Here is an 18,068-nt window from a genome sequence, read left to right as displayed (position 1 = left end):
TGTGTGTGTGTATGTGTGAATGTTGTGGAAGTTATATCAGCAACTGATTGTCTCTTATAGGGTTAACACCATTAGATTGGTAGCCTAGAAAAAGTGTGTCTTCATATATCTTGATGTCTGTGAATAAAGAAGGCTCCTTGCCTCTCCTGAGGTCTGTATTTGTCAGTGCAAGGCACAGAACTCCTCTCTGCCATTCTGCAGATGACCTTCAGGGTGAGCATGGTGTAAGCTGGGACAACTTACTATTCGGCGTGTCTATAGTGGTTCCCTCCATGGTGTGTGTGCCCCTTCGAATGCCTGCAGGGGTGCTTGTTTCATAGTCGTCATCATCTGTGACACCAGGAGTTGTGACGTGGCCCTGGGTGGTTCCCTGTACAGCAGGATTTGCTCCCGCCTGTCTTGTAGGAAGGACTCCATTTTGCCCATCTGGTTTAGCCCCTGTCTGACTGGATGGCAGAATGCCACCAGGGAACAAGGGGTGGATAAGGAGGCCTGTGAAGATTTGTGAGGCTAATGGCTAGAATAGGGAAAGAAACAGAAAAAAAAAACTCATTTTAACAAGGTTAACCCATCTTTTTTTTTTTTCCTTTGGAAGAAGGATAGCAGGGTGGGATAGGAGTGGCAGAAGGGAGAGACTAAAGTTAGAGAAAGGTCACAGAGACTCAACATTCATCAGAAATGTGCCCCTGTCAGGGCCAAGTCTGTTGCTGGTTTCAGAGCTGGGATTTTTTGCTGGCCTCCTTTTCCTCAAAGAAGGGAATCAAAATGCAATCTAGTCATAACCGAAGGACAGCTGGGAGTTATGAAGCATGTCTGGAGACAGTGCTAAGGTAGAAAATCTAATCCACAAAACATTGAGAAGCTCTATCTGTCCTTGACCTAAAATATAACCTTTCTTTTGCCCATAAAAGCTTGAGACTATAAGTTAAGGGGAAAATTAATCCAAGTAGATTAACCAGACATTGCCTTTGTGACTTGAACCCCTTCCTTGAAGCTTCCCTTAGCACACATTTCAAAGGCATCACTGTGTTCAGTCAGGCACTTGAGCTGCCTGGGTGTTTTCTGAGATTCCTGAAGGAACACCTGTTTTTCAGAGGCTTTCATGGTTAGACTCTGCTTGAGCAGGTCTGCGCTTGGGCCTGGTAATCTGAGTTTAAGCTAGTTCTCAAAGGCCTCCTGAGGTGATCTGAATGCCAGGACCATGGGTAGGGAGATGCTGTCTCAGAGGTAAGAGATCCTGAAGCACAGCTAGATCCCTGCTAGGTGAGAGAGGCAGATTACAACATCAAACATTTCATAAGACTCATGAACATGGTTTTGAAATATGAGAATTATGATTAAATCCACATCCATATATGAGTAAGTATTATTTTGTGAAACTGTGTGTGTGTGTGTCTTAGGCTGCACGAAAATATCATTATTACCATGGGTTGAAATAAAAAATGTTTGAAAACTACTAATATAATAGAACACATGGCTGTGGATCTAGATTTTTTTTTGCCTTTGAGATAATTTACTTAAGTTTGCTGAGCCTCAGTTTATCTGTACAGTTCTGTCACAGGTATGTACTTTGTAGAGTGAGGTCTAAAAGTGAGAGACTTCAAGTGCTTGTTATGTGAAAATGCTCCAATGGCAGGAAGATGTCAGTGTGCATGTGTCAGTGCTGGCAAAGCAGATGGTGATCCCTGACTGGATTATTATTTGGGGTGGCATAGCAAATATAATTCATACACTTTTAATAATATAAAAACCACTTTAAAACTGTGTTCTATGATACTACCTCAATTACTCACTTCTGTTGTCATGTTTAGATACCACAGTAGTCCAAACAGATGTCTCTAAACATGACCTGTGCATAATTGCATAGAAATTATGAGTGATGGTAATAAAAATTTTACTATAACCCTATTCTTCAGTTATTTGTGTTTATAGGAAAGAATTCATTCATCATTACCAGAATATAGAAAAACCTCATAAAATGGAAAGTACAACAGATTTAATCAGTCCTGCAGAGTCAGTATTTATATTACTCTTCTACATCTGTAGAATAGTGCATAAACTTCATTATAAAGTTTAAGTCAATCAAAATAATGTTTAAAACTGTGCAATGGCCCCTTGGGTAATACGGAGTCTGATAGTACTATAAAGAAAGCTAATGCAAAGTTAAATTAATGGGAAGTAGTAGGATAAAGCTGACAAAATCTTTAGCTGAGAAAGAATAATCAAATTGAATGAGCTATAAAAATGCAGGGCTCATTGTAGGAGAACATAGTGGAGGAGGTGTGATCAAAAGAGCTAGAAGGCCAGAGGGCATGGGAGAAGTGAGAAGAACTTAAAATGGTAGTGACTCAAAAGATTTTCTTTTTACCAGTTCCTCTGAGCTTAGGAGAGTACCCTAAAAACAAAACAACAAATAGAAGCAATTAGAGAAATTTCAGTATATTCAATGCAATGCGTATAATGTAACTCAAAACATCAAATAATTTTAAGTATTATAAAGAAATTAAATAGTCTGGTATCTATATCACAAAACTCATGTCAGCATGTAATTTGGGAACACTCATGTTTTATTGAATAATGTGACTTACCTTTGAAAACTATATATACATATATATATATATATTATTATGTGATAGATATACATTGGACAGAGCCTGGAGAATATAAAAAGTAACAGAAAAAAATAATCCTATGATTTATGCATGATGGTCTTTCCATGTGTTTGCTACAAATTTATATTGTATTTCTATTGTAGTGGAAACTGCCATTTATATAGTATTTTTATCTTTCATTTTCTTTCAGTATTTCACAACAACCCCTTAGCTATGTTACTGTTAAATTGTGATAAATGTAATTTTAAATGGCTGTGTTGTATTTATTTGTGGTTATGTTGTAGTTTACTGAATCTTTCTTTTTGGATTGGTCTTAAATTTAAAGTTTAGCTGTATTTTTATACACCACAAATTTAATGAGTATGTGACACCTAATCTTTGCTGCGTTTCAGAATTTCTTTTCTTGAGATGTGTTCTCTAGATGTGGAATAAAGAAATGGTAGGAGTGGGTGTAGTGAGTGACATACTCCTGTAATCCCAGAACTGGAGAGGCTGAGGTAGGAGGATTGCAAACTCAAGGACAGGCTATCCAGATTCCTGTTTAAACACAAAGGATTGATAGGGATTTTATACTAATATTTGCCTCTGATTTTAGGAATGGAGCTGCCATCTGATGCTGATGCTGATGCTGATGCTGATCTTGGTCCTTGGTAATTTTATCAGTTAGCACAAGAGTAACTTTTGTAAGACACAAATAAGAAGAGAAAAAAGAGAAAAGGGGTTGAGCATTTTGGGATAAACATATAGCTAAAATAGATTTGAGATTAAAAATAAATCACCCATATCATGAGTCATCATATTAATCACAGTAAGTTATTTTTTTTCTTGACAGTGTGGTTTAGGGGTGTGTGGATGCTTCATTTACTAAGGGCGTGTCTAGAGGAGTAACTATATCTCACTCATTTTCAGAGTGGACGTAATGATGATGTGTACAAGAGATTGTGTCACTGTTAACTGAAACGGTACCATGAAGAACTTAGAACTGCACCCACCAGCCAGCTGGGGCTAGGTGCTATTCTCAGTGCTCTCACAGTGTAAAGTGAGTTAGAATCCTGGTGCCTGATTGGTGAATTGAGACAAGAGACATATTCTGCACACTGGCAATTGAAAACCACAGTCTGTTTAACAATAGCCTTACCTGAGCTCCAAGTTGTGCCACAATAATGGGTAACATCTGAAAAATAAAGGGACAAAAATCACTGTTAAAGTAGAATACTAGGGGGTGGGTTATGGGTTACACTTGCTCAGCAGCCCACAACCACAGTCGAGATCTTCAAGGTAGGTGAGAAATACTGATAACTGGGCTATGAGTTGCTGACTAAAATGGATGGCAAGTAGGAATGCTGTGGTATTCTCTATTACTCCCAAAAAAACTAGCCTAAATTTTACAAAAACGGACCTCGAGTCTTAAAATTTTATTTTTATTTCCCCAGAAAATCCATAGTATGAGGAGAAATCACCAAAGTTGACTTTTAATGTAGTATGTACCACCCTGGAAGATCTGAATCTGATGGGCTCCTGACCTTATCATTTTTTCATTCAGTTGGCACAGCAGTGCCTGTCAGGCCAACAATGACAAGCACACATATTTCTTTTTCTCTTCTTCTTCTTCTTCTTCTTCTTCTTCTTCTTCTTCTTCTTCTTCTTCTTCTTCTTCTTCTTCTTCTTCTTCTTCTTTTTTTTGGGGGGGGACCTTGACCACCACCTACTTGTATTGTCCTGCTGTGTTCTTACAACCCCACCCTCACCCCAGGAGTCTGTGCTCTTGCCTCCTTTCTGGATGAAGAGCTAAAGAATACTTAGATCAAGTGCATACAGCAAGTAAGTAGGGAGCCCAGATGTGAACTTGAGGTGAGGCTGGGCTCCTGTTCCTCACCCTGCCCACCAGCACCCTGTCCACCTCCACCATATAGAATTCTAGGAAGCAGTCTAGGCCCAGGTGCAGTGATCTAAAAGGGGAGGAGGAACTGTGAAATGGCATGTTCCTCCTCTTGGTGCTGCTCCTCTTGGTGTTTCACACCTGGCAGAGCATCTTTATTTTCTTGCTGAGGCACACATATTTCTTTAATAGTCAGTCAGCTTCTTGTCTCCCAACAGCAAAATAAAACAGCGGCTAAAGCAGGAGGAACAACAAACCCAACCAACTGTCAGGGTGAGCAATGAAGGGATAGAATTTTGAAGAAAACCCAATTAAAATCTCCTTTTAAATAAAAAACTGGAGTGGAATGAACAAAAATGAATAAATAAGAAAGGGGACTGTGTGGGTATATAAGTGAAAATGATATGGAAACTTAATCTAATTGTTCAGCAGTGTAATTATAAAGAAAATGCATTGTCTTAGTTACTGATTAGAAGTTGCTTGAAGTAATGACAGTGAATAGGCATGTATTTACTGCGTGGCACAAACTGTTCTAGGTACTTATTCATCTAATCTTTATAATGGTTAAAGGAAACCTCTGCTTTAAGGCCTGTTTGAAATTTTGAGGAAAATGAGTCCCACTGGGTTAAAATAACCTGCCCACACCACATAGGCCATGTACACAGACTAGCTTTGAGGTTCTGTAATCTTTTCTTCCCAAGTTTGGCCTTTGGTAGTTAAAGGCTACAAACATAGGTTTGTATCATAGAAAGTGATCCAATTTTATGTTGCTCTCCAAACATTTATATTTATGCCTATAAATTAGTACTTCTGTCATCATCTTTGGTCAGAGAAATTTTTTATTTTGGTGATGGGCAGCAGCTATAACAGAGACTTGTAACTGATCTAAGTGCCGAGAATAAAAAGTGGGGCATTTCTTATCACCCTTTCTAAGGCTTAGGAAAGCATGGCAGATAGAATGGAAGAGCTGGAGGAAGGTACAGAGTACTTTGCAATGCTGTCATGTGGGAAGGACATGACTGTCACACTGTTGAACTCTCAGCAACTGTGATTACGTGCAAAACCCTTGTATAAGATTGGACCCATCAGCATTCTGTCATGGCCAGGGAAGGGACCCATGAGGCCCTGTCCCTCTCTGAGGATCTATAGGTAGTTAATATTTGCTGGGGTAGCAGAGAGACATCTTCTTCAGTCATATAGCCATGGGGTAAGTTGCTTATGTTCCTATAAGTGATACCTCACCTGTGCTTCTGTAAGTTAATCTGATTAAGCTCATTGGTTCACATGTACACAATAAAAATGTGAAAGAAGAATGGAGACTAGATAGAAAGAGGAAGGCCAGTCAGTGGGAGGAGGACAAGGAGGGGCTCATAGAAAGTAATTGGAGGTAATTTTGATCAAAATAGTTCATATGCATGTATGAAAATACCATAACAGGACCCATTATTATATATAATATATGCTTATAAAATACTTCCAAAAAGTTATCCACTCTACATAGGAAGAGGCAGGTTGAAGGGACTGGAACTAGACCTGGCCCGAGGCATTGATGAATCCCCAGAGAGAATGAAGAATCAATGACTTAACATTCCTGCATGCTGGGGAATGTGCAATGTCAGATTTCTTATACTAAACCTTTTATAACCTGCCCACTAATGCTTCTAACTCTGGGGAATAAGATGCTGCACTGAGTCTGTTTCTTTTAAAACATTTTAATTTTTAAGTCACTATACTGTGCGATCTAATAGATACCAGTATGACATTTAACCAAGTGTGTTTTTGTGGTGCTCCTCCCCATTCTTCTCACTCCCCATGGTAGCTGTTAGTCCCCGTACTCTATTCCTTCATGTTTTCTTGCTATGGTAGGGTGGCAAAGATACTGAAGCTGGACAGTCTGTATATGAATTACACCAGCGTCATGTATTAAGGAAGATTGCATTTCATTTGCTCATTTCTTTGGTCTTTTTCAGAGGGCAAAATCTATTCTTATGATTTTTATTGTCAAAACATTTATGTCTCTTTGTTTCCAAATGTCCAAGAATGAGTTCAAAAGAAACATTCCCCACAATACAGCAATAGATTTACTTATAAGGATGTCACTCTAACATGAGTTTAGAAGCCAAAAATTTGAGAAATAACCCCTGATTTTCTACAATAAGGAATTATGTAAATTATAGCATACTATGCAGTTATTAAAAATAACATTGTATGTGAATAATTTAAGGTTGTAGAAACAACTAATGCCATTTTGTATCCGTAGAATAAACACCTGTAAAACATCTGCACATAGTTTCTAAGAACTTTGAAAAAGGCTCATTCATCTATATAGCTTCAGCTGAGAGAAAATGCCCTCAGAGTTTAGGAAGCCCTTCCCTCAGTTTACCTGTGATTGCAGCTGTTGTTGTCTGTTCAGTGGACCCAGGGTAAAAGGGAGTGCCTGTGCACCATGTGCCAGTCCAGTGGCAGGGTTTAGCTGTGGGGCATCAAAGAAAACTCTCGTTATATTTCTTTCAGTTTGAGTGTTTTGGACCCTAAAATATGTTTGCCAAAGGTAAAAAAAAGATACATTTAAAGGAAGGATTTCTTTTCTTTTCTCTTTCTTTCTTTCTTTCTTTCTTTCTTTCTTTCATTCTTTTTTTTTTTTTTTGGTTTTTTGAGACAGGGTTTCTCTGTGGCTTTGGAGGCTGTCCTGGAACTAGTTCTTGTAGACCAGGCTGGTCTTGAACTCACAGAGATCTGCCTGCCTCTGCCTCTGCCTCCCGAGTGCTGGGATTAAAGGCGTGCGCCACCACTGTCTGTTGGAAGGATTTCTTATATAAGTTCATATTATTTTATTGTGTCTGTAATTAATCACAGAGATGAAATTAAAATATTTGTTTAATTTCCTAGCACAATAAGGTCTGTTACTAACCTCTACAATATTTTTGCAAAGATTTGTTTTTATTTTTAATTACATGTATGCATGTGTGTCAGTGTGTGTGTATGAATGAATACAGTGCAGGTACCTAAGTAGGACAGAAGAGGACATTGGACTTCCTGGAGCTGGAATTACGGGAAGTTGTAAGCTGATCTATGTGGGTGCATGGGGCCAAGTCTCAGGCCTTCTACACTGCTACAAAACATCTACTAGTGCTATTTACCACTGGGCTGTCTCTCAAGCTCCTATACTAAACTAAAAAGAAAAAAAAATCATGTGTATATGCTTTGCCATAGCATGTGTTTGTGGAGGTAGAGGGCAACTTTTTGGTGCCTATTTTTTCCTTCTCCCTTTATGTGATTTCTGGGCTTCAAACTTGGATTGTCAGTCCTTTGTGGTGAATATTTTTATACACCGAGCCTTCTTGTCACTGTTTCCCTAGGAATTAAATTTTTTCTTTGGCATCTCTGAGGTCATTTAGGTAATTTATCACTTTTGGCTACAATAATTGTTATTGGACATTTTCTGATTGCTTTTTTTCCTTAAGAAATGAATTACTTCAGAGGTATTTCCAGACAAAGTTCTGAGATATAGAGTAACATATCAAGTCTCGAACATAGGTTAAGAGTGTATTTAAATCTGAACACTGGGAACAATCATGAGGGAAACATTTTTCTTCCTCAAACAGATGACTCTTTATAGATGTTCTATGAACAGAGTGAAGATCTTACTGTTCTATTGTCACCCTAGATGGTCACAACAGCAATCATAGTGTTTATGTGGCATGCAAATATAATAAGGGACATCAAGGAAGGTCTGATGCAGAAACTGAGGCAGGATCTTAGAGAAGAGGTATCAGGATGTAGAGATTAAAAATGAGAGTGAGGTCAGTGCTACAGAGGGACTTATGAGGAAAACTTTCAAAGAATTATTGAGTAGCATCTGACTCTCTTTGAATATTCTCTTGCTCCTCTTCCAGCCCATGTGCAGTGAATGCCTATGCATGTGTACTTGTGGATAGACATTTCTATATGTTCTTGACTCTCCTCCATGCTCAATATCAAGTGCCTTCTTTATTAAACAAAAGGTAGTGAGGTGATTTAGAAGAGTACTTACCAATTGCAGGTCTGACCCCAGGGTGAGCAGCTGTGTTAGTGGTATTAGACTTATGGAAGGAAAGACCTGTGAGGCATCAAAATGACCATTAGACAAGAGGTTATCTGTTTCTACTGTAATGTCAATAATGTCAATGGTAGATAGTCTTAGATAGTTTATACTGCTCTCAGTGATAGATAGTTACCATCAAAATCAATGAAGGCAAAGGTTCAAACTCTCTCACAACCCTTGAACTGTCTGCATGAGGCCTCATTGTCTCCTATGTGGTCCTGGATGATCTGGCAATATGTCAAGTTTATAATATTTATCAGGAGATTTATTTATGATTATTATTCAGTTATAATATTTTTGTTTTAGTTCTTAGTTTTGCACATAAAATTTTATATTCTTTTCCCTAAAGAATGTCTCTAAGTATAAGCTATAGGTTCTTTCAGGAGTCAGATTGATTCTATTGATTGATTGATTGATTGATCTACAGTGTCCAATGACTAAAGGGACAACTTGAACTTTTAATACTTTTGACTAATATTTCAGAGTCTAGATGAAGGCAAGACAGGTCCTTTATAGGAGAGTGAGAGTTGGAGGGGTAGAGAACATAAGAGCTGAAAGAGAAAGCAATTTTCAAGGTTATCTAAATACGTCTTGAAAAAAACAGGCTTTACAGAATCATACCAACTCATTGGTGGTGATGAACTAAAGAAAACTATGAGAGGGCATGTGGAGGATAGGGCATTTGCTGTGCAAACAAGACGGCCCGAGTTCAGATTCCCAGCACTCATGTAAAAAGCCACATGTGTAATTCCAGTGCTAGAGGTGTAAAAGAGGGACCCCACAGCCTCGCTGGCCTGCCAATCTAGTCAGTAGAGGAGGACAGAAATAGAGGAAGAACATCTGATGTCAACCTCTGGTCTCCACACATGTATACACCACCCATACACACACGCACGCACACACGCACGCACGCACGCACGCACGCACGCACGCTTAATGTGCTTCCAGTCCTGGTTTGCAAATCATTGCTATTGTTGGGTCCTTACCTGATTTGGTTGCTGTTGGGTTAGTAGTGCCACCTGATCTGCAGTTTTTGTTGGAGGAAGTCCCAAAGTAGGGCTAATCTGCTTCTGTGAATATAAATATTTGATAAAGCAGGAGGGATGTCTTTGAGGTTTTAGATCCTTTTGTATCAGGAAGGAAACAGGTTGTCCCCTAAACAACAATATGAATTTAAACTCCATGTCTTTTGGAGCAGTTTTTAGTCCTCAAATATTTTATGCTTGGCTGGATTCAGAAACAGAGACTAGGAAAATTGAGGCTCAAGGGATTCTAGTGCTTGTCTCCAGTTCCCATTGATTTACTGTTTCTCTCCTCTGCCAGGACTTGCTAATCAATCTTGCAATAGAAATCCAGTCTCTTTCCTAACTGGAGTATTAAGACTCATTGAACTTAAGATTGAAAATGATCTTGCAATACAGATGGTCTAGTTGGTTGGTTTGTTTATATTTTATAGGCAAGAGAAGACCTGTGCACGGTCACCTGGTGACTGTTAGTACTGGGACCACTGTAGTGACTCTAGTTCCTGAATACAATAAACCCTTCCCTCTGGTCTGATGCCAGAATGCTTTTATTGCTGGATGCATCCCAGAGGTCAGGAAGGGTGGTCTCCCAGTGATGCCAAGTCTTGGACCATTCTTTTGGCCTTGTTTTAAAGATTAAGTCTGCACTGATAACTATTTAATAATCTGCTTGTCATTCATATTTTGTTTCATCATCCCTATTCCTTTTTTTCCACAGAAATTTTTACAATCTAAGTTTTCACTAAACAATGATTTAATATGTGTAGCCATCGTGAATTCTATGGGGATTATGTTCCCCTAGTTTTGTTCTCATCACTGCATTTTTAGTAACCGGGATAAGTCTGCCATCTAGACTGTTTCCAATTAGTCTGTTGATTGTACAGATGAGATGGAAGTGCCAGATGAACTTGAGGGATTTTTCCCTCTTTCATAGTACATCTATTGCATTTCCTCCCATATATCTTAAGCATTTTGATAAAGAGAAATCTACTTAGAGATCAAATAGCCCATCTCTATATCTATAAAATAATTTAGGACAACTGAAGGAACAACAGTCTCCACCCCCCATTAAAAAATCTATTGTATGTCAACATGTTCTGTAATGATATGTGTTAAGTAAAAACTGTTCACCATTTTATAATATGTATCACTTAATTTTATAGCTAAGAGTTTATCTAGTTTAGATGGCTTTGTTTATCAAATAGAAAAATCAGAAAGCATTGTCTACCCTTTTAGTCAGGAACAAGTCACTAGCCACTAGGAAAATCTTAATTGTTTTGGAAGATAAAATAGTTTTCTCACTCTGTCTCTCATGTCAACTCTATTACCCTGCCCAAACAATTGAAATTCTTCTGTGATAAAGTGGACTGACCCAGACCCCTGAACATGGGTGTCAGTTGGGGGCCTGGGCAATCTATAGGGCCTCTAGTAGTGGATCAGTATTTATCCCTAGTATACGAATGGACTTTGGGAGCCCATTCCACATACAGGGATACTCTCTCAGCCTAGACACACTGGGGAGGGCTTAGGCCCTGCTCCAAATGATATGATAGACATTGAAGATCCCCATGGAAGGCCTCACCCTCCCTGGGGAGCAGAAAGGGGAAGGGATAAGGGACTAGGGGGCTGTTGGGGGGGCCAGGGAAGGAGGGGAGGGAGAGAGAACTGGGATTGACATGTAAAACAAGCTTGTTTCCAATTTAAATAAAAAAGAAAAAAATGCAACACATTGAAATTTCCATGAACACCTTATTAGTTTACCACCCTTTGCTTTGGGAAATAAAATCAGGAAACTTAAAAAATGGGTTGCAGATAGAGTGGTTTTGTTGAAAAGCAGGAAGAGATAAATGTCTGTAAATGAGACAGGGCTGAGGCTGGTCAGTACATAAAGTAAACACATTGCACTTACTGGTAATGACTGAGTTGATCCTAGAAGACAAAACAGTAGAATCGTAGTCTTCATGTTTCGGTTTGCTACCTATAAGAACAAAATTGTGTTACTCTTTCACTTTTTTTCTAACCTTTGAGAGAAGATGACGCTAAAAATGACCATTCTCCTTGCAATATGGTCAAGTAATGTTACCTTTGTGCTACCAAGCAAAATGATATTCAAAATCCAGATGACTTCTCCACTTTACTCTGGTGCAAAATTTATCTTTTGCTGATTTGTGTTTGTGGAAGGAATTTAAGCTCAGTTACAGGAGACAGGCAACTTGAGAGACCAATCAGGACTAAACTGTCTGTGAAATCATTTGGTTTCATTTCCCAACACTTCATTAGGTGGGTTATTAGCTGCAGACATTATATTACCCAATGTCTATGATTTGACTAGAGGTTATTTTAGGGAGACATGCCTGTATAATTTTAAAAGTGCAGACAACGACAACAAAAAAGACAATTGTCTTCACTTCCAACTCTTTTGCAAATATTTTGTGAATTTATTGGTTTTACCATGTAAGAGTGAGCAGATATCTCAAACACCAAAATATGAAGCTCTCTATATACTTTAGTAAAATAAAGTCTATTATGTATATTTCTTTATAACCTAACTTGTTTCCTTGATTAATAATGAACTTTATGTGTCAGTGTGCATAGATCAATTTTATTTAGTGGTTAAATTGTATTACATTTTTCTTGATATATAGATAATCTGTATCATTCTATTTTTGAAGTTATAAACAAGTTACAATGAACGCCATAACATTCATGTATTTCTCGCATATAGAGCAGTATTTCTTTAGCTGTTACTGCTAGGGATATTAAAAAGATACAAATATCTACAATTTCAATGAATATGACAAAATTGCCTGTAGGAATTGTTGAATAATTTGCATGATTTCAAAAAATAATGAAAAAGATAATATTATATCACCCAAAGACAGGAATTTGCTGAGGTTTCTTTCACAAGATATTCAGTTCACACCTACCCACAGGCTTCCAGAGCTTGACCTTCAGACCAGGCCAGGTCTACTCACTAATATCTGAAATGAAAACAATGATAAATCCATCTGTTGGAATTTCATACTGAAGATCACATGTCATTCAGTTTCATCTTTTTTTCAGTATGGAGTGTCTATCAATGGAAAATTGGCTGAGGTGATGAGGCATTTGCCTAAGTTTTTCCTCAAACAACTCTACTCATTTACTGATGACTATTAGATAATCTGTTAGGAATGGAGGAACACTTTAAGAGGCTAACAGTAATCATATGTGTGGTAAGTATAACAATAGGAGTGTATGCAAGTGTGAAGGAAAGCTTTTGATTTGGGGAGGAAAGGCTTTATGGAGGAGGTTACCCTTGAGATGAGTTTTGAAGAATGGGAAGAAATTCATTAAAAAGTAAGGAGAGGGGTGGAGATATGGTTCAGCTGGTAAAGTGCCTGCCATGTAAACATGAGGACTTGAGTTTGGATCACTGGCACTCACATAAAAGCTAGGCATAGTTGCTTTTATCTGTACCCCCAGAGCTATTGGGGCTATATAGATCCCTATATCGGGGCAGCTATTTTTAGCCTGCAGTCTAGCCAGTTGGTCAGCTCCAGGTTCAGTGAGAAATCCTGTCTTGAAAAATAAGGTTATGTGTGATGGAAAATGCCATTACACTGACTTCTTTTTCTTTTCTTTTTAAAAATTTAAATTAGAAACAAGCTTGTTTTACATGTCAATCACAGTTCCCTCTCACTTCCCTCCTCCCCTGCCCCCCACCAACCTCCCTATCCCATTCCTTTTCTGTTCCCTAGGGAGGGTGAGACCTTCCAATGGAAGATTTTCAAAGTCTGTCATATCATTTGGAGCAGGGACTAGGCCCTCTTCAGTGTGTCTAGGCTGAGAGAGTATCCCTCTATGTGGAGTGGGCTCATAAAGTCCATTTGTATACTAGAGAGAAATACTGATCCACTACTAGTGGCCCTATAGATTTCCTAGGCCTCCTAACTGGCACCAATGTTCAGGGGAGTCTGGGTCTGTCCTATGCTGGTTTCCAAGCTATCAGTCTGGGGTCCATGAGCTCCCCCTTGTTCAGGTCAGCTGTTTATGAGGGTTTCTCCAGCCTGTTCTTGACCCCTTTGCTCATCACTCCTCCCTCTCTGCAACTGGATTTCAGAGTTCAGCTCAGTGTTTAGCTGTGGGTGTCTGCTTCTGCTTCCATCAGCTACTGGGTGAAGGCTCCAGGATGGCATATAAGGTGGTCATCAATCTCATTATTTGGGAAGGGCATTTAAGGTAGCCGCTCCACTATTTCTTATATTGTTAGTTGGGGTCATCCTTGTAGCTCTCTGGACATTTCCCTAGTGCCAAATTTCTCTTTAAACCTATAATGGCTCTCTCTATTGTGGCATCTCTTTTCTTGCTCTTCTCTATTCTTCCCCGACTCAATCTTCTTGCACCCTCATGTCCTCTTCTCCCCTCTTCTCCCCTCCTCTTTATTCTAACTCCCTCTCCCTTCCCCATGCTCCCAATTACCTCAGGAGATCTTGTCCCTTTTCCCTTCTCTGGGAGTTTATGTATGTCTCTCTTAGGGTTGCCCTTGTTTCCTAGCTTCTCTGGTGGCTTACACTGACTTCTGACCTCCACATGAATGTATAAACACACATGCATATCCACATGCACATGTGTGTACCCCATGTGAACACAGACATAGACACATACATAACATATGTGCACATGCACACTAAGGGAGAGAAATAGAATACATTAGATGGATTAGAGAATAAATATGTAGAGTAAGACATAACATGGAAAAAGTTAATACTGAGAGACTAATGGAACGTAAAACAAATGCTTCAAGATTTGAAGGAAGCAATTATTCGTGTGTGTGTGTATGTATAGATGCCTGTGTGCTCTTGCTGCCAGTGCACAGTCTGATGAGCCATTTGACTGGCCCTTGAAGCAATTTCTTGTTCTTATGTCCTTTCCTAGGCAGGTTCACCTTTTTGATTTTGAATACATTTTTTTTATATAAAACTTCTGAAAATTGTGTGTGGGTATTTTGCCTGCATTTTTATATGTCATGTGTATGCCTGGTGCCAACAGAAGCCAGAAGAGGGAATTGGATCCTTTGAAACTAGATTTATAGATGATTGGGAGGTACCATATGTGTGCTGGGAATTGAACCTGGGTTTTCTGGAAGAGAAGTCAGTACTCTTAACCACTGAAGTAAGTCTTCAGCCTTAGTTAATTTATTTATTTCAACACATCATTTAACATTTTCACTCCATATTCATGAATACTGTTTCAGTATCTAGGTGTAAAAATCCCTGCCCTTATATAGCTTACATGTTGTTGGTAGGATCACTAGATTTTAAGCAGCTTCATAGCATTTGATAGACCTCCCTGGCACTGTGTATTCTACTACTCCCAGGTTTTATTCTAGGTGAATTTGCAAATCATTCTTTAACAGTTTTTTGTTTGTGTGGATGAAGAATTGAGTTTCATGTCATTGCTGTGTCAGGGGTTATGTGGGAAAACCTGTGTTCTATTTCCAGTCTAGAGTATGGCTCCAGTAAATAGCAAATTCAGTTGAATCATTGCCTCTGTCTGGAGCTCAGGTGATTCAGGGACCTCACAGGGAGTGCATTACTTACTTCAGACATACCTCCAACCCTAAGCTGAAATGAGACATGTCCTAGCCAGGAAACTGAGTAGTCAGTGGGATTAGACTCAAACAAGCAGGCAACATTATGAGGGCTGAGTAATTTCTTAGACAAGAAAATTTAAGTCTGAAAGCAGTTAACATTCAACAATGTAATTATGGAATTTTGGTATCAGAAATACGTACTATGAAAGGGGAAAATTTCTAAATTGTACCAAAGGCAAAATATATCAGTGAAAACAGATAATTTTGTTTCTGAAATTACTTAGGTATCAGGATTCATTAAAGAGTTTTATGAACTGCAAGTGACATCTTTTAGCCTTAAATGTCTAGGCACTTCACTATTCTTTTTTTTATTTATTAGTTTTAGTTTTATGTTTCTTTGGGTTATGGGCCCTTTGAAACCCATTGAGTCTGTGTACCACTTTCTTAGAAAATAACATATATGATGATGAACATAATGCATATCAGACAATGACAAGGGGTTCATAGACTTAAGAGCATAATAATGAAGACACAAGTTAAGTCTCTGTTTTGAAGGAAAGTAGATGGAATTCTTTTGTGGTTTATACAATCCCTAAACTTTATAGGAGTTTTCAGTCAAGAAATATATTCTTTCTACAACTCCAACATACTCAATATATACAGGAAAAGCTAGAATTTTCCAAGATACAGTTGAGGAAAGCCAGTCCAAGAGGAGCTGTTCAGCAGTGAAAGGAAAAAGCAGATTGAAAATCCTCTCTATTTTCTGTCAATGTCACAAGGATGCTAGACTCATGACTCCTATTGATTATCATGTCTGAACAACTTAAGTATATTAATAATTGGAAATTATCCCCAAAATTTCCCCAATGATATCTATCAAGCAGTAAACAAATTGCACATGTACAAGGTACCAAAAAAATTAGGAGAAAATCCATCCTTATATTCTTGTAGGAAACTCAGCAAGTATCCAAGAACCATAGAATGGGTGCATCACAGGAGATCAGCAAACACCTAGAGTGCAGATTCATCTTATATTGTTGCATTTATCCGATAACCCCTCTGCTTGGAGTTCTCCTCCCCATTTCTTTTTCTCATCACCAAATAGCCTCCTTGGTTCCAGCACCTTCATAAAGGCATTCTTTGTTCTCCTTATTGGAGTCATTCTCTTCCTTTTCTGAGGTCCTACTGAAATGTATGACTTTATTGCTTTAGTCTACTTTTACAGATACTAGTTTTTGTCATCTTTTGAGATATTAGATTTCAAAGAACACTCCTTATCAACTATTATAGTCTCTATAGTTCAGACACAGTTTTGTGTTGATTAATCAAATAATGACTAGAACTTAATGAATGTATATCTGTTTCTGTTTCTACATTTTTAAAAATAGGAAAGAATACTTGACCAACTTATAGTACCCCAGAAAAAAGTAGGGGATTTGCTTAGAAACATGAAGTAGAGTTAGTTTTCTATGAAGTAGTTGAGTGGAGGTTAGACTAGTAATTGATTTATTTGTCTAAAATTCTACCTAGTGGAAGAAAGCTGTGTATATATGTTTCTAACTACTTGATGTTTTATTCAGAGTGTATATTGAGAAAACATGTTCAGATATTTTGGCAGAGCAATTTAGCCCTTGGTTATAGGTGATGCATTGCTATCAGAATTTTGAATATGTTTTACTAAATTTTCTCATGCAGTAGCCTTCAGATTGATAGAGTATAGTACTGTAAAACTCTATGAATATAAAAATTTCAACTCAACAGTAGATGCTCCATTATGAGCTAAAAAAAAAAACACAAAATAAACATGGTTTTCCAAACAGAAAGGAGTGTCTTGCAAAGAGGAGGCAAATCAAGAAGCTGAAGAAAAGTATAAAGGGTGTTTTACTAGTATGAGGAAACAGTGGACAGTCATAGATGTGACTTCCAGTTTTGTGGAATTAGTCAGAAAAATAATCTAGTTTCAAAGTCAAATGGAAGGCCATGATGAAGTTCTTTGTGGCATAAGGAGATTCTGTGATTTCAAAGTCATTCCTAGAATGTTATGGTGTGGAGTTTGCAGTGTCATCATAGTTGCAGGCATGGAGGTGTAGAAATGATTTTGAAGTAGTAGTGGGGGGCAATGAAAGCTGTAGCAGTGGTTTGTATTTCAGAATGAGGGCTTAGGAATGAAAGTGTTGAATATAGATGTGGGTTTGCACAGAGGAGATAGGAAAAAAAAAGACATTCTGGAATTTGTGCCTGTGTTTTGTTGATTTGTAGAATTGTATGTTTGGGTCATCAGATAATGACCCCTTAAAGATGGTATAGGTAATGAATTATAATGAAGGTAATTATATCAATAGAACCAAGATAAATGATAAATGGGTGTTTATTGGGGACAATTACACAGAAAAATACAAAGAACCGCCAGAGCATTTCCCTGCTCTTCCTACCGGATCAGCTGCCCCACTAGAAAGCTTGCAAAGGAAAGCCATGCCTCAAGCTCCTCTCTTTCTGCTTCCATCTGCCTGAAGCCACACACAAAGGGGTGTGGCTGATGTTTTAGGTCCAAAGATCAGATGCCTACAAGGTAATACTGAAATTTTTATTAATTTATTTTTGTAGATGGTGTTATTTTATCATTTATTTATTTATTTATTATTTGTTATTTATTATTTTTATTTTATTAGTTAAAATTAGGAACAAGCTTGCTTCAGATGTCAGTCCCTTCTGCCTCTCTCTCCCCTTCCCCCAACATCCTACCTGCCCCTAGCCATGCCCCCTCCACTCCCCAGGCAGGGTAAGGCCCTCAAAAGGGGCTCCCCAAAGTCTACCACATCATCCTGGGCCAGACCTAGGCCCTTCCCCATGTGTCCAGGTCAAGAGAGCATCCCTTCACAAGGGATGGGCTCTCAAA

The 18,068-nt window shown here is 38.4% G+C and overlaps 1 protein-coding gene across 1 annotated transcript; it reads right to left on the bottom strand.

Moving 5' to 3' along the window:
- Positions 1 to 208: 208 nt before the first annotated feature.
- Positions 209 to 11,560, bottom strand: Amtn (amelotin). The gene is made up of 7 exons (XM_035453049.1): positions 11,507 to 11,560; positions 9,562 to 9,645; positions 8,525 to 8,590; positions 6,875 to 6,964; positions 3,751 to 3,786; positions 2,369 to 2,395; positions 209 to 517 (listed from the first exon to the last, which is right to left on the bottom strand). Exons 1-7 carry the CDS (start codon positions 11,558 to 11,560, stop codon positions 209 to 211), a joined length of 666 nt encoding a protein of 221 aa, XP_035308940.1.
- Positions 11,561 to 18,068: the final 6,508 nt, after the last annotated feature.

The sequence above is a fragment of the Cricetulus griseus genome (assembly GCF_003668045.3).
Source record: "Cricetulus griseus strain 17A/GY chromosome 1 unlocalized genomic scaffold, alternate assembly CriGri-PICRH-1.0 chr1_1, whole genome shotgun sequence".
NCBI lineage: Eukaryota > Metazoa > Chordata > Mammalia > Rodentia > Cricetidae > Cricetulus > Cricetulus griseus.
This window is presented reverse-complemented; position numbering and strand designations above follow the sequence as displayed.